Source organism: Antechinus flavipes, chromosome 5, assembly GCF_016432865.1.
Source record: "Antechinus flavipes isolate AdamAnt ecotype Samford, QLD, Australia chromosome 5, AdamAnt_v2, whole genome shotgun sequence".
Classification (NCBI taxonomy): Eukaryota; Metazoa; Chordata; class Mammalia; order Dasyuromorphia; family Dasyuridae; genus Antechinus; species Antechinus flavipes.
This window is the reverse complement of record NC_067402.1, coordinates 62,356,069-62,380,002: the sequence shown is the minus strand read 5'-3', so window position 1 is coordinate 62,380,002 and position 23,934 is coordinate 62,356,069. Positions and strand designations below refer to the sequence as shown.

The 23,934-nt window shown below is 34.7% G+C and overlaps 1 protein-coding gene across 1 annotated transcript in view; it reads right to left on the bottom strand.

Annotated features, from left to right (window-relative positions):
- The window catches only part of MYO3A (myosin IIIA), a 216,293-nt gene that overhangs the window by 133,497 nt on the left and 58,862 nt on the right, over positions 1–23,934 (bottom strand). Inside the window, exons 6-8 of the mRNA XM_052001420.1 lie at positions 20,903–21,048; positions 17,752–17,817; positions 13,640–13,795 (exon numbers count right to left, since the gene is read on the bottom strand). Coding sequence (XP_051857380.1) covers positions 13,640–13,795; positions 17,752–17,817; positions 20,903–21,048 — 368 coding nt within the window. The remainder of the gene's footprint in view (positions 1–13,639; positions 13,796–17,751; positions 17,818–20,902; positions 21,049–23,934) is intronic.

The window sequence follows — 23,934 nt, the reverse complement described above, 5'->3', positions numbered from 1 at the left end:
ATAATGTGTGAGTTCCAGAAATATAATTATTAGATAGAATCACGTTTCCAAATGTGAGAGCATTTTGTTATAAATTTGTATATTTTCTTCCTCAAATGACTGCAAACATATTCTTGGGTTCCCATTATGCTTGAAGGACCAACTTATAGATTGGAACTTTGTATGCTTAGCAGAGACTCACTCTTTTAAAACACAATTAACTTTATTTTTAAGGAATGTTTAATTTAAAAAACTATCTTATTACTACTTAAATTCACATCAATTTAGTGTTTCTAGAAATAGATACAAAAGGAAAAACATTACCCAATGGGAAACCTTGTCAGTATGAAGCTGGAAATGTGGTTACTCATGTGTCTGTTATTTTAGATGGAGTGACCTGCATTTATGTTTTGGATAGTACTGACATCTGCTTTTTCAAGATTTTTTGACTGTTGTTCTCTATTTCATCTTATCTGACCAGCACTTCTAACAGCCTTCTTCTATTCACTCTTATCTTGGCAGCCAGTAACTTGATGAGACAGAAACACAACCCCTGTATATAGGATTTTCTTACAAAATGGGCATGGTATCTTTCCCTCCAGAGCCTAAAGCCACACTGTCCACATAAAGTGGTAGTGTCAGCAAGACCAAATTATGTTGCAGGAAAAATAGTAGCCAGAGACTAGAGGGGAGCTTCTCATGGATTTTTAAAAATGTAAATATCATTAAGATGATTAGATGTTGGATCAGCATTACTCTTTCTTTCTGATTAACTTCTGGGATCTCCAGAGGAAGGACTCATCTCTACATAATTTATTACAAAAAAGATTACTAGATATGTTTGTCATCCTTTCCCTCCCTCCCTTCCTCTCTCCCTTCCTTTCTTCCTTCCTCCCTCCCTCCTTCCTTTTCTTTCTTTCTTTCTTTCTTTCTTTGTTTCTTTCTTCCTTCCTTCCTTCCTTTTTTCCTTCCTTCCTTCCTTCCTTTTTTCCTTCCTTCCTTCCTTCCCTCCTCCTCCTCTTCCTCCTCCTTCTTCTTCCTCTCTCTCTCTCTCTCTCTCTCTCTCTCTCTCTCTCTCTTTCTCTCTCTCTCTCTCTCCTTCTTTTGTTCTTTCTTTCTCTTTGCAAGGCAACCAGGATTAATGATTTGCCCAAGGTCACACAACTAATAATAATTTCAAGTGTCTCAGGCCGCATTTGAACTCAAGACCTGATTCCAAGGGTAGTATTCCACCCACTGTGCAACCTAGTGGCCCCAATATATATATATTTCTTACTAGTATTTGTTGAGGGCATTACGCTCTAATCATCCAGGTTTGCAATCACAGAGTCATCCTTGACAGCTCATTTTCCCTCATTTCCCAATATGGGATCAGTTGTCAAGTCTCTGAAAAATTCCATTTCTGCAACATCTCTCACATCTGTCCCATTTTCTCCATTTATGTAGCCAGTCTTTTAGTTCAGGTCTTCATTAATTTTCACCTAAACTATTATAATAGTTTCTGAATTCACCTCTCTTCTTTGAGTCTCTTCATTCTCTAATCAGTCCTTCACACAACTGACAAAACTATTTTTCTAAACCTCAGGTCTGGCCATATCACTTTTCTCTCCAGGTGGCTCTAGTGGCTCTCTCTAGTCTCAGGAGATCAACTATAAATTCATTTGTTTGGCATTTAAAACTTGCTCCAGTCATGGTTTCTCGACTCCAGTCGAGAAATGGCTTACATAGAACACCTCACAGGTGATGTTTTACCTTCCATTGTCATGCCTTTGTATAGGTTGCTTCTTCTGCCTTTTAGAATTTTAGCTGCCTTCAAAGCTCAACTTAAGCATCTCTTCCTATTTGTGACCTTTTTTGGATCTCTTCCACCCATACTCCCATTTGCTAGAATCAGTCTTACCTCAACTTAATTTGTTTAACATATTAACAGATACATTCACATACAGATGTTCTTCATGACAGAATGTAAGCTTTGTGAAGACAATGACTACTTCAGTTTTGCCTTTGCATTATCAGTACCTAGAATGGCTGCCTGTACCAAGGATATTATATAATGTTCATTGTTTCATTTGATCCTCATAACAGTTGTGTGAGATAAACTATATGGATATTCTTGTCCTTGTGTTACAGATGGGACATGTTGCAACTTGATTGCAACACAGCAATGTCATTTTGTTCCTCTTTGAGAACAAAGGATAACAACCAACCAATTAACAGATGGAGTCAGAAAATCTCAGAGGAAATAAATGGTTTGCATTTATTGCAAATAAATGGTAACAGGTGGAATTCCAACTTGGGTGTGTCTTTGATCTCCAAGCCCGTATTCTCTCTACCGTACTATACTTGCTACTTTGGGAGTACCCACGTTGAAGAAATCTTGGGATGTTTGTAACTATGTAACTTTGTCATGATTTCACTTTTTTTATGGCCATCTTTCTTTATCAATGAAAAGTAGAAAATAGATACATAATTTTAAGTTACTATAGAAAAATCTCATTTGTTTCATATTGGGATAATTGAACCTGGGAATTAATGGATGTAGGGAACTCTCTTTACCAATGCAGGTTAGTACCCTCTCTGAAACTTTAAAGTTTTAGAGAATTGTCTAAGGTACCAGAGGTTAAATAACCTTAGTCAGGATCACACAGACAGTATATATCCTGAACCCAAGCTTTGCTGGATTCAAGGCCAGCTACTATTTCAGGTAAGATATTATTATTTCTATTTCCAAACTAAGCTGAATTATCAACTTTTAAATTTTTACATGGTATTCTGAAAGCTCAAATGCCATTTCACAATATAAATGCCATAAGGGGGAGGGAAGTGTCAAAATATGTCAGTACAGAGTAAGCTTTTACATAGACATGGATAGAAGTTAGAGGAATATTAGTCACTCAGTTATATAGTTTAGGAAGGCTATTAGGTTTGAGCTATCCCTCCACTCTAGCCTAAGCTCCAATTATGGAAACAGACCATCCAAAGATTTTCTTATGCATATTTTCCAGGAAAAGTCACTCAACTAAGCACTCAGCCCCATAGTCCCCTATGTCAAATACACCTTCTAGTGGACCACATATATAATCTCTGGAATAGGACCAGCTTTGCGCTTAGATCAAGAAATGATTGTGAATACCCCACATTACAACAATGATAACACAAAGGGAAGAAAAACCAGCCTTGAGAACCAAGACCTCTATGATAGTTCCCACTCACCTAGCTTTAACTATTTTCTCCTTTGCACTGGCCTACTTATTCTGACCACATTCTCTGCTAGTCTAGTCCAAGATATACTAGACCCTTTCCTGGGAAGGTTATTTGATCTAAGAATGGAGTGGTCATTCGTTGGACTCAAATATGTAATTCATTTCAGTTTTTCAAATAAGTTAGAAGCTATATGTGTCCTAGCTGTTATTATCTTAATGATATCTACTCTGGTAGCTTCAACTATAACCTTTTCATAGAAAACTTTCAAATCTATCTCCAGTTCTGACTTTTCTTCTATCCTTCAGAGCAATATATTCACCTATCTTAACTGAAGGACTTCTTTACTTGTATGTTTCACCATCTCAAATTCAACATGTCCAAAAGAGCTTATTTCACTTGTCCTCCACCACCACCTCCATCATCATCATCACCACCACCACCACCACCATCACCACTACCATCACCACTACCACTACTATCCTCATTATCATTATCTTCATGTCACTAATAAGTCAACAGGTATTTATTAAGTGCTTGCTACATGTCAGAAACAATGCTAAGTGTGATGAATTTAAAAAAAAAGCAATTGTGTTCTAATGAAGGAGAATGCATAAATAATTAAGTACTGGTAAGATATAAAATAATTTGAGAAGGGAAAGCAATCACCTTGAGGAAGAGCTTAAGCATATCAGGAAGGAATAAAAGTAATAACATGAGAAACATCTTCGAGTGCTTGACACTTAAGGATTGTGTGATATCACAAATTATTCTAAGGCATCTTAGGAAATATCCAAATCTGCATAATTAAAAGCCTCTCTCAGCTATAGTTCTCAACCTCATTACTGTCAGTGTTGATGATGAGGTATTTTATCTCCTTTTTCCTTTCTGATGGAGTTCTGTGCATCTGACTCTAAGTTCTCATTTTTAAAAAGTGGCATTTATATAAGTGTACAAAAATCTATTCTATGACTCATTCCAAAATGAATCACAATCTCAAAAAAAGTCACCATCCACCCTACTAAATATGGTGTATTTCTGCATTGAATACAAAAGTAACTGTGAAAGCCAACAGGATTAGGACAGCTGAACAGCCAGAGATAAAGCCTTCTGGGCCTGGCTGTCGCAGCAAAAGGGGCATGACATTTTGAATTCTGTATCAAAGGCAGGGAAACTGCTTTAAAGCATAGGTATGCCATTCTTGAAAAATTCTCCTCTCCCTCTCCCCATCCAAAACAGGTGGCCAAAAGTTCTATTTATTTTATGAGACACATTCTCCATTAAGTCAATATTACTAAATTTATCTTGAAGGCACATGATATGACAGCAAAAATTTATCTTTATGATTTAAAATGTGATGACATCCAGGGCAAACAGAGATCAGTTCCTTAGCACCATGCCCTGCTGAGCTGTTGTAAATCAGTATAATCCAGTGCATAATGTACCACCACCCTGTAATGTGTCATAGAATGCAGTTTCAGAAAACAATTCTAAGAAATCTTAGCTCAACTTTCTAGCATCAACCCCAAATTCAGAGTAGCTGATTCATCATTCCAACTTTAAATAAAAGAATGATATGGTGAAATGACTTGGCCTTTTAGTTTCTATTACCTTAATGCACAACCAAAAATCTGATGGAGCTTATACAATCACTTTAAACATTTCCAAATTAGTTATGTTATGAAAGAAAAATCAAGACAAGAGTAAAAACCATGAGAAAGAAAAAAACAAACAAGCAAAAAAGGTGAAAATAGTATATCTTGATCTTCATTCAGTCTCCAAAGTTCTTTTTATGGAGGTGGATGACAGTTTCCATCCCAAGTCCATTGGAATTGTATTGGGTCTCTGTATTACTGAGAAGAACTAAGTCTGTCATAGCTGATCATCATGCAATTTGGCTGTTACTGTGTACAATGTTCTGATTCTGCTCACTTCACGCAGCATCAGTTCACATAAGTCTTTCCAGGCTTTTCTGAAATCAGCCTGCTTATCATTTCTTATAGAACAATAGTATTCCATGATATTCAAAAACTAAATTTAGACTTCTGATTCCAGGCCTGGTACTCAATCTATGTACCACCTAGCTGCCCTTAAAGAAAATGTATAGTTGCACTAAAAAAAGCCCTCCACCAGAAAGAAAAAATGACAGCTGAGTTAATGACATCTTGAAGAAGCAATCCTGTTAGTAATAATAATTTCATACTTAATAAAAAAAAGTTCCCATGATTCCAAAATGTCATTGGGAGCATTCAAAGGATGAAGAATATGATCAAGGCTTTTATAGTTTGTAAGGTAATAATGGATAGTTTCTAAATGGACTACCAAAAATTATCATTATCTATTAAAAGATATTGAATGCTTCTTGGGGAAAAACAATGCATGCTAATGGTTGATTTCACAGACACAAAACACCATGCCCCAACTGTTGTTTAAATCTTGATTTGCTATTATCTATCGAATAGAGTACAAATGTCTTTGCCACATGAGCTCTTCTACAACCTGGCCCCATATTACCCACCCAGTTTGTGTTTTTTTTTTAATTAGAGCTGAGACCATGCCTTAATTCCTCTTTGTAGCTCTGATCCCCAGAAAAGTGCCTTGTACTCATTGGATACTTAGTAAGCAACCATTAAGCATTAATTAAATAAAATATTCCCTGGTCTCAAGAGCTTACATTGTAATGGATGAGCTAAAGATCACATTTAAGTTTAAATATAATGTAAACAAAGTGAACAAAAGGAGGGCACTGGAAGTTGTAAAGATGTCCACAAAAACTCTTCACCTAAAATGTAGTACTAAGATGGGGGAGGGGAGGGAGTGTTTTCTACTCATGGTAGATGACTGAGATAAAAGCATGGAGATGGGAGATGAAGATATCCTATAGATAGAACAGTTAATAGGTCTGTTGAGCCAGATTATATACTGTGCTCAGAGGAATAAGAAAACAAATATAAATGGGAAATATTGTTTACTGATGTCAGAGTGGATAATGTGAATTCATCACTGCCAAAAAATTCATCTAAAGTTGTATGTTTTATTGATATTATACCAGTTGTATATGAATTTATATAAGAAATACATAGGGCAGGGAAGAGAGACTTGGATTTAGACTATAGTTCTGGTACTAAAAAAGTTATGTGTGATCTGAGAGTATATTATTAGATTCATTTTCTTAATTCTCAAGGTTTTTTTTTTTTTTTTTTTGGTAAGTAATAGGCTCCTATAGTCTAAACAAAGAACAAACTAAAATTTTATAAATAGGAACTATGCATGTGTTGTATCTCTTAAATCTTTCCATGTGTCAAAATAATTTCATTTCCTCAAAATTTACTAATTGGTGAGGATTCTTTGCCCCAACTATACTATTCTTAGGGCTATATACCAGATAAATCAAAGAAAGAGGAAAAGAAGCCATATGTACAAAAATATTTAGAGCAGCTCTTTTTTGTAATAGCCCTAACCTGGAACTTAAAAGGTAGCACTCCATTGAGGGACACCTAAACAAACTATGACATATGAATGTAATGGAACTTTATTGTACTATGAGAAATGACAAAAGGAACAATTTCAGAGGAAACTGTAAAGAACTTTATGAACTGATACAGAGTGAATTGAGCAGAACTAAGAGAATAATTTATATCATGGCAGCAATAGTATAAAGAAAAATAACTTTGAAAGAATGTAGAATTCTGATTAATGTAATGTTAAACCACAAATTCTAAGGACTAAAAATAATACATGTCACTTATCTCCTGCCACAGAAGGATCGAAATCTGGAATAAAACTTATATTTTTAGACATGATCATTATAAAAATTTGCTTTGCTGAACTATGCAATTTTGTTGTGAGTTTTTAAGATTGTTCAAAATTGAGAGTAGAAGATAGTAATTAAAAAAAAATAAAAACTGTTCTTGAAGGCCAGGCTTTGGTCATTATAATTAACTATATTTTTAAAAATAAATTTGACCACTTAACTCAGCCTTTAGAAAAGAAAATACAGGACAACACAGGCTGTCAATCCTTGACTTCTGAATAAGCTGATCAACAATGCTAACTGCAAATGTTAAAACTGAAAGCAATGAATTTAAATTGAAAGGACTGGTAGGTGATTCATACAGTGCAGGGGAACAGACTTTAAATTCCCAGGTCACAATGTAAAATAATGTCTGCCACTGATGATGAATTCAGAAAACGAGAAAGCAATTTGGAGGATAAGAAAATTAATTAGTTCCTGTAATGGGAGGTCATTTCTAGAAGGAGATGACGTCTCCTATTGTGGGTGTTATTCACTATATTCTTACATTTGTCCAAAGGTCACGAAGATTGGCTTAGTCCTTGATGTTACTCTGCAGATGGAATCTTACTGTAGCTCTCAAAAAAATCTAACTCTCTTGGGCTTTCTATCATTCAAGTCAAAATTTTAAGATCTTAATGTTTAGATTAATGTCAAATGACCAGAAAGGTTTATATTTTTCTTCCAAAAACCATTATGGTGGAGGACAGTAAAAATACTGAAATTTTTTGATACTACCTTTTCTGTGGGTATTATTGTTAAGGCTATGCGACAGAATGGTGAGATGATTTATAACACTTAACAGGATCATAATTCTATATATTTAGAACTTAAAGGGATCTTAAAAAGCCATTGAATCCAACCTTTTTTATTTGACAAATGAGGAAACTGAGGCATAGAAGTTTTAAAGTTATTTTCCTGGTTTCACATGATAAATGTGTGAAACAGGATTTGTAGAGACCTTCTTGATGCCAGGAGCCAGTGCTCTATACAGATTTCTTGATGACTGTCTCAGGTATGTGCTTTTCTGTAGTAAATAGTTTTCTTTAAACTAAAAACATCAAAGGGTTTAGGAATTATTCCTGATCAGTTTTATCTTTTAGTCTTTCAACAAGGAGAACCATGAAAAAGTTCTTGGCTTTAAGAAACTGATGCTCTTTTTTACCCTTTTCTCCACTATTTTAAAGGGTCAAAGTGACTTCTATGAAACATCAATAGATCTTTAGCACATGATGATCTGACAGCTACCCACACTCCTTATCTTCTCATAGACTGAGGCAGAAAAACTCAGTAATGTCATTCATAATTGAGTGGTTATTCAGTCTCTGATTCTAATTCTTTTAAGGGAGGAATTGACATGAAAATGTCTTTAATTCTAGGAAAGGAAGGAATGCTGAAGAATGCAGAATTGTGTGTGAGCCAATTACTCATCTGGGAGGATGATAGTCACCAACTTTGTGTTCTTGGGGTATGGAGAAAAGAGGAATGTTTATTTCTAGACATATCACTACCTATTCCCATCATCTTGGGAGAATAATATGAATACTAATTGGAAGAAAGGAACTGACCTTGGAAAACAGGCAAAACTTCCTGTGCTAGCAGTATTTGTTGCTAAAGATGCTTCTAGTTTGAAAGTGCAGGGTGAGAGTGGTCAGTCAGTAAATAAGCATTTATTAAGCATATGCCATATGCCAGACACTGTGTTGAGTGTTGGGTATTCAAAAAAGAGGCGTAAGAAAGTCTCTGCCTTTAAGAAACTTATAATCTAATGGCCAGACACCTAATGCTTCTGACACTCTCTGGGGAAACATGGGGAGAAGGAAGACATTGTTATTGTCAGGCCCTAAGAAGGATCTATTGAGTGTGTACTTTGCTTTAACTTAGGCTCTCTGAGAGGTATTTGTAAACTTAGTGAATAAGGACTGGTACATTAAGAATCAAAGAATCCAATTATGCAATGATCTCAAGATGGGTAATCCTAAATCTACTAACAAATATTTACATTAGATTGTGAGCTCCTTGAGAACAGGGGCTGTCTTTTGCTTTCTTTGTCTCTATAATCCTTAGCACAATATCTGACAGTAGGAATATAATAAATGCTTATGAAATGACTGAAGACCTAACAGATAAAAGTGGAAAAGTATGTGAATTAGTCAAAACTAATACAAATATATTGCCCTGGTATCCCTAGAAAGTAAAAATATCTTAGAGTGAGGATTTTGAATGTTTTCTGCATCATGAACCTCATGATTAAAGCCTATGGATCCTTTTTTGCAGAATAATGTTTTTAAATGTACAAGATAAAATCTATATGGTAATATTATTTTGAAATATAGTTAGCAAAATGTTAAAAAAAAAAGTTAACATGCCTCAGAGAAATTTTCATCTATTGTAACACTAAGTATTGTAACATAAAGAATGCAAGGCATTTTGCTGTCATGCTTCTCATGATCAGGAAGAAAGATAGTATTTACTTCTTGTAGGTTTAGTCAAAGTGGATCAGATAAGAAAATATTCTAGATTCAGAGATAGTAGAGATCATTTCTTTCCCTTAATGGCTGGACGAAGGCTTTGTGAAAGTGTAGCATTGAAAGTAAGCTTAGATTTCCCCATTTCCCCCAAAGCTTGAGTTAACATGTCCAAGAAGGAAAAGTACTAAAGTTTGATTAATTATAATGATCAAACTGAGCCCAGGAGAAAAGTTATTCTTTCAATTAAAATTATTCCTCTTTCCCAGTATTTCTCATAGCCCCCAAATTAAGTAGAATTTTATAAGATTATGAATTTTGAGTTGAAATAGATCATCAAGTCCAATTTCTTTATTTTACCAATGGGAAAATTGAGGACCAAGGACATTAAATAACTTAAAGTCACATAACTAGTAGTGATATAAGTAGGAGTAAAGCCAAAGTCCTCTGTCTCCAAATTCTTTAAGGAGGCGCTGAAAGAGCACCTAAGTGACACAGTAGATAGAGAACTGACTCTGAAATCAAAGAGGACCTGGGTTTAAATTCAGCCCCAACATTTAACACTTGCTAGCTGTGTGATTCTAAGTGAGTCACTTAATCCCAATTGCCTAGCCAAAAAAGAGAGAGAGAAAAGGAGGAACTGAATATTTCAAACAGTGTATTTTATTAAAAGAGAAGGATAATTCTGAAGGATAAATTTCCTTCATAGAATCATTCTAACAATCCTAACTATCATTTATCAAGCACCTATTGTATACAGGGTACTCTGCAAGGCACTAGGATTGATCCAAAATTCAGAGAAGACATAGTCTTTGTCTTATGGAACTTATATCCCTTTAGGAGGATATGACACAAACAATTGTTTATAATTTAAAGTAGTGTTGTAAGTGAATTATAGGAGTGCAAAATATAGTTGCATGTAAGATTTAAGAAAATGGTTGTTGGTCATTGAGGAGATCAGGCAAATTTTCATAGAGAAGACGACATTTGAGTTGGCTTAAAGGACTTAGTTGAGGATATTTTACTTTTGTGAGATAGTGTTAGCAAAAGCCCAGAGGTAGGAAATCAAGGAGCAGGTTATGGAGGCAGAGGCTAGTTCCATTTGGCTGGAACTAAGCTATCAAAATAAAAGATGTCCATTTGCCAAATGGGAGGTAAAATGGAGCTATTTGTTTAATGATAGAAAAGCAGAAAAGTCTGCTTTCCCTCCTACCCTGTTATTACTGCCTATTGATCTTTTGCTTTCTTTCACCATTGTAATGCTTTTGCAATTAGACTCAACTACATCAAAGTCCCATAACCAACAACTTGTAATGTATAAAATATCCACACCTAGATAAAACATCTCACAGCTGAGCCAAAAACTTATAAGACCTAATGGAAAGAGTTGTTCTTTGATTTCTTTATCTTTTGAGATACGTGTGAGTTTCATTGGACCCCATTAGTTTTCTTTGCATATATTGCTGAATGATGAAACTGGGTCAATTAAGGCCCAAAAATAGTCTTTTTGAAATGAAGAAAACTTACACACTACATACATATACGTACACAAATATAAACATATATGTATAAAACAATACAGGTGATATATCTATAGATAACAATGTAGATATCACATTATATATGCTATACATAAAATATAACATATACTTGAAAATATACATAATTTAAAAATATTATAATAACCATTATCTTCAGGACATCAAGCTATTAATAAGATATTTCTTTTCACAAAATTTAAAAGAGAAACCTAAAAATGCAATGGTAATACTATAAAAATGCATGGTAGATCTATGGTCATTTAGATGGGATTGAGTTTAGAAAACCCTTAATAGTATAAATAAGATTTTTTGTTTGAATATAAAAAAATTTAAGGAAAAAGTATTCTTAAGAACCTAGTTTCATTAAAATAGTGATGTGACAATGACTATACCACTATCTAGAGCAATCGACTGAATCCAGTAAGATGAAATTCATTAGAGATAACTGTCAATTCTAGTACTTGGATATTTAAGCCTGTGACAGCCCACAATCTTCTCCATGTCATCAGGAGACATCAGAGGGGGACTTTAGGACTTCTTCATTTCAAAAAAACTATCTGTGGGCCTTAGTTGAACCAATTTCATCATTTTAGGAGCAAAAATATTTGAGTATGCTACAGAATTAGAATGACATATTTCAGTTTTATTATGTAAAAGGAGCTTTTTCCATAATGATATCCCCATTCTCCTTCCCAATGTGGGCTCCACAGTAATAGATTTGTAATGTTATATTCGTCTTTGAAGTTGACTGCAGTTGGGCTTTATCCTGCTGAACACACATGTATCCAATTCAGTTTCAAAGCTGAGTTTTTCAAAAGAAGTGTCACATTTAGGTTCCTAATGCCAACTCAGCACAGCTGGACTTTGAATCAATTTCAATCAACTTCTGGGACTGCAATTGGTGAAACAATAAGAGTCCAATGTTTCTGATTAGCTTTTAAAAACCCTCAGAATTTTTCTAAGATACCATCAGGGACACAGGAGACCCTTTTCCTTTTGCCTGGTAAACCTCAGTTCTTAGAAGTAGTAGGGGAATAATAAAGGGCAGTGGGGTCTACTTGAGGGAAATGTTCTCTTAACTTTTGGTTCAGGGCCAGGAAGAGAGAAACTGAGCCCAGAGCTTTACATATGGTAGGGGCTCAATACATATTTATTTATTGTGGTTGGATTGTGAATCCCCATAAGACTCAGCAAAGTTATGGACTGTAACAGGCACTTAATGAGTCTTCACTGGATTACTCCGATTATTAATTATATCAGCAACAATACTTAATATGTCTGGAAAGTGAACATTTTCTAGGAGTTCTTTCATGTTCTCAACAACTTTAATGAAGTAGCAGAAAAGGAGTGACAGAGAATGAAGTAGTATGGTAGCAGTCTATTGGGATTCCCATTTTATAGATAAGGAAACTGCACATTTATAAAGATAAAGGAATTGTCCCAAAGTGACAATATTATTAGGTGGTAGAATTAGAACTTTTACCTGAGGGTTCTTCCTACTATATGATACTATACTTCCTTTTTTGAGTTATATTGAACATACATATCCTGCCTTAAGCATGGTATTCAAAATTATAATTCTCCTTGCCAATCCTCCATGTCTTGTTTGATTTCTCCCATTCCATTCACATCTGTCACATGCAATAATGAAACAATCTACATTTAATAGAATTCTAGGAATAGGGATTGGAGTTGTAATTTTATTGGTGTAGGGAAATTCCAAGTAAGGCAATACCCTTTACTAATGCTGGTCAACATCTTCCCTGCAAGCAATACTCTTAGAGAGTTGCCTGTAGCACTAAGGTATTAAGTGACCTGTCCAAGGCCTACGCATTCAGGATATGAATCCATGTCAAGGCTTCAAAGGCAGTTCTCTATCCACACCTTCACCATTCTAAAATAATACCTTTAAATCTCAAAGGGACTGAATATACAACATCTAATAAGATACCAGAAGCAAACAGAAAGCATGGCAATTGACTATGCAAAAGATACTTGCATGCACTGAAACCAGAGGACAAAATGCTATCAATAAATAAATATAAGAAATCTTTAGCACTGGTTCTCAAAATGGCAAATAGTGGGCACTTAAAGAAACCATTAAGAAGCCTTGAGATTTTTTCAGGGGGTCCATTAGGTCAATAATATTTCCATAATGATATGTTTTAATTTCTAATATAGTAAGTATCAATGGACAAAACCCACATAAACAAAAGGCTTTGGAAAGTGTGGTCTTCAACAATTTTTAAGGACAGAAAGAGATTATGAGACCAAATAGTTTGAGGATTGCTGCTTGGAGGCTTTAAAGTCTAACTTGCAACTCTTTCCGCTCCCTTCCCTCCAACTCTATTATTTCTTATCTTGAAGTAGAGCAGAAAATGCAATAAAATGTCCATCAATATGAAACATCTATTAGATTTCACATTCAGACTATTATTCTGATGTACTTGTTTGGAAAATGCAGAGTTCAACCAAAGTACTTTCATGACGTTTGCACAATTCATTTGAGTCTAATTCATCCCAACACCAACCAATGAATCATAAAGAACTTAATGATTTTTAAAAAATCCTTAATAATTACTTGTATGTCATACAATTCTGTAAGCTTCCAGAAACATTCCAGAAATTTGATCTGTGTCAAGAACCTCTTTGTTTACCTGGCCTTTTCGGTGACTCCCAGTTGCAGGTGAGCTTCAATTAATTCTGTAAGTTGTTTCTGTAACATCACATCTTTGCCCTCAATTTGGGTAATAAATTCATGCTGCAAAAGATCAGACACAGTTGGCCGCTTCTCATAATCTTTAGTCAAGCACCTGTGCTGACAGAAAAGAATATGTAATTATCAGATAAGTTACACAGTCTTAAAACTATCATGTAGGTTCTTTAATTTTTCTTTTCTGAGAGGTAATTGCTTTGACTTGCTATTGAAATGCTTTTTTTCCCCAAATGCTGAACCCAACAAGTTAGCTCAGAAACATCAAGGAATAGCAAGATAAAATGGATGCTTGTGGAAATGAAAGAATCTGTGAAGGATCTGTTGTAGGAATGTCATTTTTCCATTGAAATAGCAATTCCCTGTTTCTCTTCTGTGTCTTCAATGAAAATTCTCTTTCACAAGACTGAAGCTAAAGATAAAATAAACTAATAATAAAAAAATCAACTTTTGGTAGTTATTTAAAATTAAAGTAAACTTTACAGTTTCTTTTCCATGATGTTGTTGTTTGTTTGTTTTTGTTTTTTTGCTGAGGCAATTGGGATTAAGTGACTTGCCCAGGATCATACAGCAAGGAAGTATTAAGGGTCTGAGACCAGATTTGAACTCAGATCCTCCTACTTCAGGGCTGGTGCTCTCTCCACTACACATACACCTAGCTACACCTCCATAGTGTTTTATTAGAATCTCACTTAATTCTCCATGTTCCTTTTCTGTCAAGACTCACCATTTATATCGAAGAGACTAAAGAATGAGACATTGATCCAAGTGTACATTTTAATGCTCATTTTGAAATACAGAAATTTCCATCTTTCATTTTTATTAGGAGTAGAGGATCATAGAGCAAGAGCTAGAAGGGATCTCTGAGGCCATTTTATCCATCCCCCTCATTTTTATAGATTAAGAAACTAAGACTCAGTGGTGTTCAAGTGACTTGACCAAGGTAATACAGGTAGCTATAGATATGAGATTTGAACTCAGGTTCTTTAACCCCAGAGAAGGTCTTTTTCTACTATACTAATTATTAGAAGTTGTTTTCGTCTTTCAAATCTACTTGTCTGGTGACCAACACCATGAATAGCATCATTTGTCTTATGACTTATGCATTGAGGACAGTTAGATAGTCAGCTCTGGAGTAAGGAAGACGTGATAACTGTGTATTTTAAAATCAGCAGGAGTCAGGAATTCAGGTTAAGGGAAAATCTTCGATCTTTATTCTTTGTGGAGGTGAAGGGGGATGGTGATCGGAATGTGAGTGGCCGTGACACGAACCTGGCCAGCAGTCTCTCTGCCTCTCTCTCCGCCCCTCTCTCTTATCCACCAAAATCATCCCTATGTCATTTCCTATACAATACATCAGAATTTGCACAAAGAGTGGGTGGGGGCCATTCTTTCTCCAAGCATATATATTAATAGAGTATGGTCCAATTACTATTTAGCCTCATGTGCTTGGGACCTCAGTGCATCAACCCGAGCTTCAGCCCATTACAGGAAGACCTAAATTCAAATCAGATTTCAGACAATTGCTAGCTTTACAACCCCAGATAAGTTATTTAATCCCATTTGCCTCAGTTTACACATCTGTAAAATGAGCCTGAGTAGGAAATGGCAAACCACTTCAGTATATCTGCCAAGAAAACCCTAAACAAGATCACAGTCAGATATAACTAATCAACCAAACAACACCACCACCCAGTCCAGATGATGGTGGGCCAGTGTTGAGATGTCATCCGTGCCCAGGGACCAGAAAAATGCTCTAGACTTCTTAGTACCATCTTCCAAAAGTGCTAATGTACTACATGGTGTAATATCCAAAGAATTCCTAACAAATAGTATCTTTTCCAGGGGATTCAGAATGTACTGGGTAACTGACTCTAAAAAGAAAAACTGAAGCAATTCTGTTTTTTTTTTTGTAGGAATAGGAAAGGACTTAGTCAAAAAGAAAATCCCAAACTGAAAGAATGTAAGAAGACTGCATCTTTCTGATGATGCAAGAATAACATAGTTCTGTTTCTCCGTGTGGTTTTTAGAAAAAAGAACCTCAAGTGTCCAACTTTTCTTTATAGTTAAAACAACCTATTTCAGTTCAAATTTAGGTTAATAGATTGTTTCAAAGTGTAAAGATGGGCTAGAAACTGAAGAATTTGCCTTTTATACCCACATCAATCAGTCAAATCTACTGAGAACATTAAGATATGAAGGAAATATCAATTAAAATTTTGCATTTTCTACTTAGAAATATTTCTAAACATCCTGAGGTCTGTTTTAATTAATTCCTTCCAATAATTTAATGGAAAATTTAAAAGCAGATTACTTATTTTAGCTTTCTTTAATAGTCCTAAAATTTTTACACTTTAAATTATTGTTTATACCACAGTAAATTTTAATGTTTTGGAAAGAGTGAAATCACATCTGTAGATGACCAAGTGGTGCAGATGAATACTGGATTTGGGAGTAGGAGGAACTGAGTTTGAATTTGATCTCAGATACTTAGTAGCTCCCTGGGGAATTCATTTAACTTCTACTCGCCTTAGTAAAATTGTAAAATCCCTATTTATAAAATAAGGATAATAATAGCAAATACTTTCCAGGGTTGTCATGAAGATCAAATGAGATAATATCTGTAAAGCAAATGTTTGTAGGCACTAGATAAATGCTTATTAACATGAATGCATATAATTTCTACATTTATTTCACCCTATTTTCCACTTTTGTTGTGATGGAAATTAATGTATTTCAAAATGAACATTAAAATGTATGTTTGGATCAAATATCTCATTTTTTGGTCTTTTCAAGATAAATGGTAAGTTTTGGCAGTAGAGAGACATGGAGGATTGAAGAAGATTCTAATAAAATATCATGGAAAAGAAACTATAAAGTTTATTTCCTTTACTTTATTTCCCCACCTTTCCAGTTCAAATTCTCCTGGACTGCCCATAAAAATGGAACTATATTGCAATCTCTTTAAGGTAAGGAGAGTTAGTAGAGGTTGAGGAGTAGTTCTTATGGCATGGAAAAACTTCTAGATCTAGAGTCAAAAGACCTGGATTTAAATTTCAGTTTTGTTATTTATGACCTGAAAGATATACTTTTGCTTTGGCCCTTGGTTTGTATTAGATACTTGTAAAGGTCCCCTCCAGTTCTAAATCCTATGAGAAGATGATTTTGAGGACAGACAGCTTTCTGCTTTTGTCTTTATTTTTTATTTTGTCAAGTATCTGGATACTTTCAAATAGATAAGTATTCTGTGGCAGTGTTAGTTTAGAGGGAGATATTTGAAAATACTTCGTAGCTTCTCATCAGTTATCTAGATATTTCTAATTATGTCCTGATGATATAGACATCTTAGTCATTGATTAAGTATTTTTCTCTTAAATGCAGCTGAACATAAAATTAATAATAAAATAAATAATTGCATCTTATATTTATATGACACTTTATAGTCTAAAAAGCAATTTCAGAAAGATCATTGCCTTTGATCTTCACCATAATTTCATGAGGCAAGCAGAACAGATATCAGCCCCCTCCTTTTATAGAAGAAGAAATGGAGGCTATGTGATTTGTCCAAGGTCACAAATTTAGCATGTGCTAAGGAATCCAGGTCTTCTGACCTATGTTTCACTGTGAGAGAGAGTTGTACAAGACCTCAGGTACATTATAGCACAGCTCAGTAAACAAAGCTTTGTTAAAGACACATGCAACACTGGGCAACATAGAAACAACTTCAACTACCAAACCAGCCTCCAAAGAATAAGTAAGCAGTCTCCCTTGTCTCTCTTATTCTTTCTTATCTATATATTATTAGTATTACTTAGTTCAACTATCACAGTAAAATGAATAAGACTAATATTAGCCCAGAGTTCCTGGTTCCTGTTGCTTTTCTGTTCTGTCTATAGATCAGGAGAATGCCTTTGTCAGAGCTACTGGCAACAGCTTCTCTCTTCCTACCCCCATACCTACTGAGTTACCTTCCTGATGATAGCATCAGTGAATAACATTATTTTTCACATAAAGAGAACATGCCTTGATTTTTAAAAATGCTCTATTGTTACTTACTTGTTAATGAAGTCATTGAATTCTGTTGTCCACAGTTCTGGTTGTCTTAGAGTCGGAGGTGGACTTCTATAAAGAAGAAAATAAAAATTCAGTTATATACATTGAATAGCACATATGACAAAAGAAAATGAACAAGATAAACTGAGTAGTGGGCTTCTGAGTAATCACCATAATCACCTATTCTAATAGGCAGCTCTAACCCAGTACTGTCATCATTTTTCAAACATGTCCACAAATATAAAGGAAACTTATGAAGAATCCTAATAAGTTACACTCAAGGTCTGTACCACAATATGTGCTCCGGGTCAGCAGCAGGAAATGAATCCTCAAATCAGCTTCTTAAGGGTAAGTTATATTGAGAGGGAGTTGGGTGAAGAAGATCTTAGACTTCAGAAAACAAGGCCTCATAGAATAAAAAGAAATCTTATGGCAGAGAGAGAGAGAAAAAGAGAGAGAGAGAGAGAGATCTGAATGCCTGAAAAGGATGGTGGCAAGTAAACAACAAATAGGACAAAAAACAGGCTTAGGAAGAGCTCTTCTGAGGATAGGGAGGAGGAAACATATCAAACAGTAGCTTAATTATTTTAACTAATTGTTCTTATTACCTAGGTTCTACTGTTCCTATTTACTAGAGGAGGGCAAAAGTTGTTAGAACTCCTTAAATTTAGGTGCCCTGAAGAAAGCTCTGATTATCCCACACAGATCAAAATTCTGGCAAATGGAAAATAAGACTGAATATTAAGAAAATATCTGACCAAAAGATATGTAGAAGTCTTTCAAGGACAAGCATAGGAATTCTTATCATAAAAGGTTTTTATAAAGAAGAATGGACCAAAGGCAGATTCAAAGTATGGTGTGTAGGAGTCAGAGCAGCATACATCTCTACAATTTTTAATCAGTTTGACAGAATTAATGCCAGAAATAACTTAAAAAGGAAGTTAATGAACAATACTATTAACACCAGGAGAGGTTCTGAATGCCACTTAAAAGTGCTTTGAATTAATCCCTTTCATTTGAAAGAAAGCTAGTCTTTTTTTTTTCTTTCTTGAAATGCTCATGAATACAAAGGCACCCCATGTGAGAATAAGACCATTCCAATTCTGTAATCAAGCAACATTGATCAACCATGATAGCTGAGTTTCCTGAAATACTGCTTTATGTTAATTTCAACAGCATTTTGTTTTCATTAGTGAAAGGGAAATACTGTCTTTAGTTCCACATTACTCTCTAAATAGCTTATAATGAAATTAATGTACAGTTTGTACAGGCTAATTAAAGAAAAGTGCAACTCCTCATCTACCATAGAATTCACCCCAAAGCTCCTTTCGGAAACCTCAAGATTATTTGGAGATTGCTGAATTGCACATCAAATGAAGAATTTCTTATCCTTTAGGTTCTACATTTCTTGCCCTCAAAAATATTTCATCCCTAGAAATTTATTTTGTACTAAAGTTGGGAAGAACCAAAGTTCTCTTTGTTTCAGGGCACTTCCACTTTCATGGCTTTTTGAGATTTTTCTTTTAAAAATCAGTTCTAGAATTAGTACCCTCAGAGTCCCATTTCAGAGATATACTGGTATTAGAAAATGCTGAGTGATGACTAAAATGATGTAATTTCCAGAATTATTATCCTCTCTAGGCATTGCTTGCAAGGGTGATTTAAACTATAATTAAAACAGCTTACTCCATGTAGTGTGGTCCAATGAGTAAGGAATGTCACTGCAAGTTAGGAAAAGTAGGTTTTATCTTTGCCACAAACAAGAAAACGAGGAAGAAGGGAAAGATAAATGATCAGCTTCTGAGAGTAAACTATGCCAAAAACATTCACTGGTAAAACATCTTGGCCTAGGTAGATCCAAGTTTTGTTTTCTATGTCTAAGTTTAATCAGCTGCAAAACAGAGAGGATTGTTATTTTTTAAATAATGGGCAAAAATCTGCAGTATGCTTTGGAATTTTTACATAAAAGCTCTATGACATTCACCGGCCTGAAATCTAATTTCCCATAACTTTAAGATTCTATGATTCTGGGATCTGAAGCACTATAATGAGTAGCACTGGAATTAAAAAACTTCAGTGGTTCCTTAATGCATCTAAGTAAAATAAGATTTCCTCTGTTTGACACTTAAAGGTCTTCACAATCTGGCTCTAACTTACCTATTTAGACTGATTTTTCCATTTCTTCCCCTATTCCTGATCTTTCCCTCATGATGTCCCACTTTCTATTCTGTATACTTGTTCCATACTCTGCTTCTGGTTTCTTAACTAGATCAGTTCCCATGCTTGGAATGGTCTTTCTCCTTACCAACATTTTGTAGTATTCCTAATTTTCTTCAAAGTATAGTTTAGGTACTATCATCTAAATAAGGTCTTTCCTGGTTTCCCAGATATGAGTACTCCATCCCCTAAATTATATTGTTTTTACTTTTAGATATTTTATACATGCTGATGTTGAGATTCTGAATCTCAACACTGATATGTATTTACATTATTTTTCCTTCAGCAGAATTTAATTTTTCAGAGGGTATGGTCTATGGTTTTTATATCCTTAACTATCTAGCATTGGTGCCTAATAAATGTTTGTTGAAATTAAAGGGATAAGAGATAACCAAAGTACAGACATATTATGGCAAAATCAAATCCAAATTTGACTGCCTGGGTTACCTACTAGCTTGATTCTATAGAAAATATATTAAAAACATTCAAATAATTGTTTTATGCAGAAGTCAGGCACATCACCTTGGCTTTTTAGAGATAAAGTTACTCACTTCTATTTTACTATGAATGAGGCTTTTTATTCTGGCAACTTAGTTAAGTGAAAGATACCCTTCCCTCAACAATAAGAAGGATAACAAAAGTGATATGGATGGTTGATTTCCAAGAAGACAAAACAAAAATTGTTGGCTTCTAAGATTAATTCCATTTTATAAAATTCATTGTACTTCAAGGAGAAAAAAGCAGTTACTCAGCTAGAATCAAGATGAGGCTTCAAAGCATTTTGCTTTAATATGTTGCCTTAATATGTAATACAGCTTAGTATTCCCATTCTTGACTATACTTAACTATATCATGTAAAATGTTTAAAAGGTAGAAGGAGGTACTAGGAAAAATTTTGGCCAATGGATGCTCTATACAAAAAGTCTTGTCCTCTCACCTTGGTATTTTGAATAGTGCTCTCATAGGGTGCAGATCAGCAAAAGGCGGGTCTCCATCTGCCAGCTCAATAGCCGTAATACCTAATGACCATGCATCACATCTGGCATCATAGGTGCTATCTAGCTGCTGTTCACATGCAATGACCTAGTGGAAAAGAGCAAGAAGGAAGAGCCATATTTAAGAATGTTATTTGAGGACCGAACACAAAAGTGGTTTCCACCTAACACTTCAACACAATTACATATGTTGAGATGACATGTGGGAAAACAAATAATCAAATCAGAGGAACTAATTGTCAGATTATTTCATGTTCCATATGCAAAATAATTTATTCTGACTAGATTATGTCAACCAAATTAATTAAACTATTCATATCCTCCATTCCAGTCAGGCTCAGTTCTTACTGCTATTCTTCCTCTCTGGTTTTTAGCTCAAGATCCACCTCCTCCATGAAAACTTGACTACCTTTTCTATGCATTATTTATTTGTGTACATAACATATTTTTCCCTTAGTTTTTCTGATAAAATATATGGTTCTTGAAGGTAGAATTTGTGTCACATTGTCATTGTATCCCTAGAAGCCTACCTGGTGCCTTTCACGTAGTATTTAATAGCTCAGTTGGAGGGAATCATTCCATTGATCTTTACCCAACTTTGAACTGTTACAGGATTAATTCGATTTACTAGTCACTAGATAAATATGAGGTGATAAGAGCCTGAACTAGGTTCAAGATAATGATCTTAGTAGAGAGATAGAGAAACACAGACGAGATGTGGTAGTAACAGAATCATAAAATATAAGATTTTAGAGATACCTTAGAGATTTATCTGTTTTATTTACACAACAGTCCTCCCTCACAGTTAAGAGTTTTGCTGAACAGTGTTTCTATTGGGCTTATATCCCAAAGAAATACTAAAGAAGGGAAAGGGACCTGTATGTGCCAAAATGTTTGTAGCAGCCCTATTTGTAGTGGCTAGAAACTGGAAAATGAATGGATGCCCATCAATTGGAGAATGGCTGGGTAAATTGTGGTATATGAATGTTATGGAATATTATTGTTCTGTAAGAAATGACCAGCAGGATGAATACAGACAGGACTGGCGAGACTTACATGAACTGATGCTAAGTGAAATGAGCAGAACCAGAAGATCATTATACACTTCGACAACGATATTGTATGAGGACATATTTTGATGGAAGTGGATTTCTTTGACAAAGAGACCTGAGTTTCAATTGATAAATGATGGACAAAAGCAGCTACACCCAAAGAAAGAACACTGGGAAACGAATGTGAACTATCTGCATTTTTGTTTTTCTTCCCGGGTTATTTATACCTTCTGAATCCAATTCTCCCTATGCAACAAGAGAACTGTTTGGTTCTGCAAACATATATTGTATCTAGGATATACTGCAACATATCCAACATATAAAGGACTGCTTGCCATCTAGGGGAGGGGGTAGAGGGAGGGAGGGGAAAAATTGGAACAGAAACGAGTGCAAAGGATAATGTTGTAAAAAAAAAATTATCCTGGCATGGATTCTGTCAATATAAAGTAATTATTAAATAAAAATTTAAAAAAAAAAGAGTTTTGCTGAAGGTCAGCTCACCAATAAGACAGTTGTCATCAAACCATCATTGGGTATTGCTTTATAATTTATTATTAAGTGGGGAGGAATGTTCAGAGAGATTGGGCAGGTAACCAAGTTCCATTATCCTTGATTGTCATCAAGCATAATTTTCTGCAACTTAAAGATGGAATTTTTAATTTTTGTAAATGGCAGCCAGCAGAAAAGATGGAAATGTACATTATGGGAATGCTATCTTTATCGTGGTAAGATCATTTAAGTAGAGATTGATTATATCAGATTTATAATGAAGAATCATTAAAATCTCTAGAGCCCTATTTTCTTATGCTGTCCATTTTTACCTCTGGAGCTGACAACTTTTAAATTTAAAATATTAGCAATAGTTGCTGACATGAAAATATTCATCATGAAGGAAAGGTTCATTGGAGACACTAAAGCAGAAAAGCAAATCATTACTAAGATCCTTCACCAAAAAATTCTATGAAGTCAAATCCCTAGGATTTAGCAAACTGGTTGGTTCATGTTGCCATTTGTGAACTCAAAGGATATTAAGTCAAACCCTGATTCAAAGAAAGCATGTCATTGGAAAACAAAATTTATTAAACATCTACTATGTGAAAAAATTATGTTTAAGAATTCTAAGGAAATATAAAGATAGATCAGGCACAGTTTTTGCCTACAAGGAACTTATTATCTAAAGTGTGATATGTGTGGATATGTGTGTATGTCCTCATGCATGTGCACATGTGTAAATATGCTCACTTATGATTCTGATACATTGATGAGAATATTAAATAATAACATTCCTCCCCAGATTTTCAAGATGATACAGAGAGTGCATTGAGATAACTAATCTTTTCCATTCAGAATTCAAAAAACCCTATCATTATATTCAGTAATATTCACTGGTGAGGTGAGGTGGTTGTTAGTGCCGTTCCCTAGAAAAGTTGGCCAGTATATAAAACAGGGAAAGTAGTAGTGCATGCTGAACAAAGTACCTATTTCTATTTGTGATGATGGTAAAAATAAATGGTTTAAGACAATTTTATAATTTGCATGTAGCATGTGCTTAAGAATGTGCTTGCCTGCAGGATGTGCTTAAGAATGTTTGATAAATTGAAATGAAACGCTGACTTAACAGCCTGTTGGGAATTCAAAGGTGACCAAGTCACATGCAACCTTTTATGAAAGAGGAATAGGTTTCCTTTTTTTTTTCTTCTAGAAAACCAACCAGAAATCGCAAAGAATCAACATATATACTATCCATTGGCAACTGATATTCATAATGAGGATTCTGAGGTGCTGAAAGAGCCCCCAAAGTATCCTAAATTATGAGATAAAAATTAAAATATAAGTTAATTATTAAGTAAATGTTATATTAATTGGACAGTTGGATGGGATAATGGATAGAGCACTGGATCAGGAACCAGGTAGATGAAAGT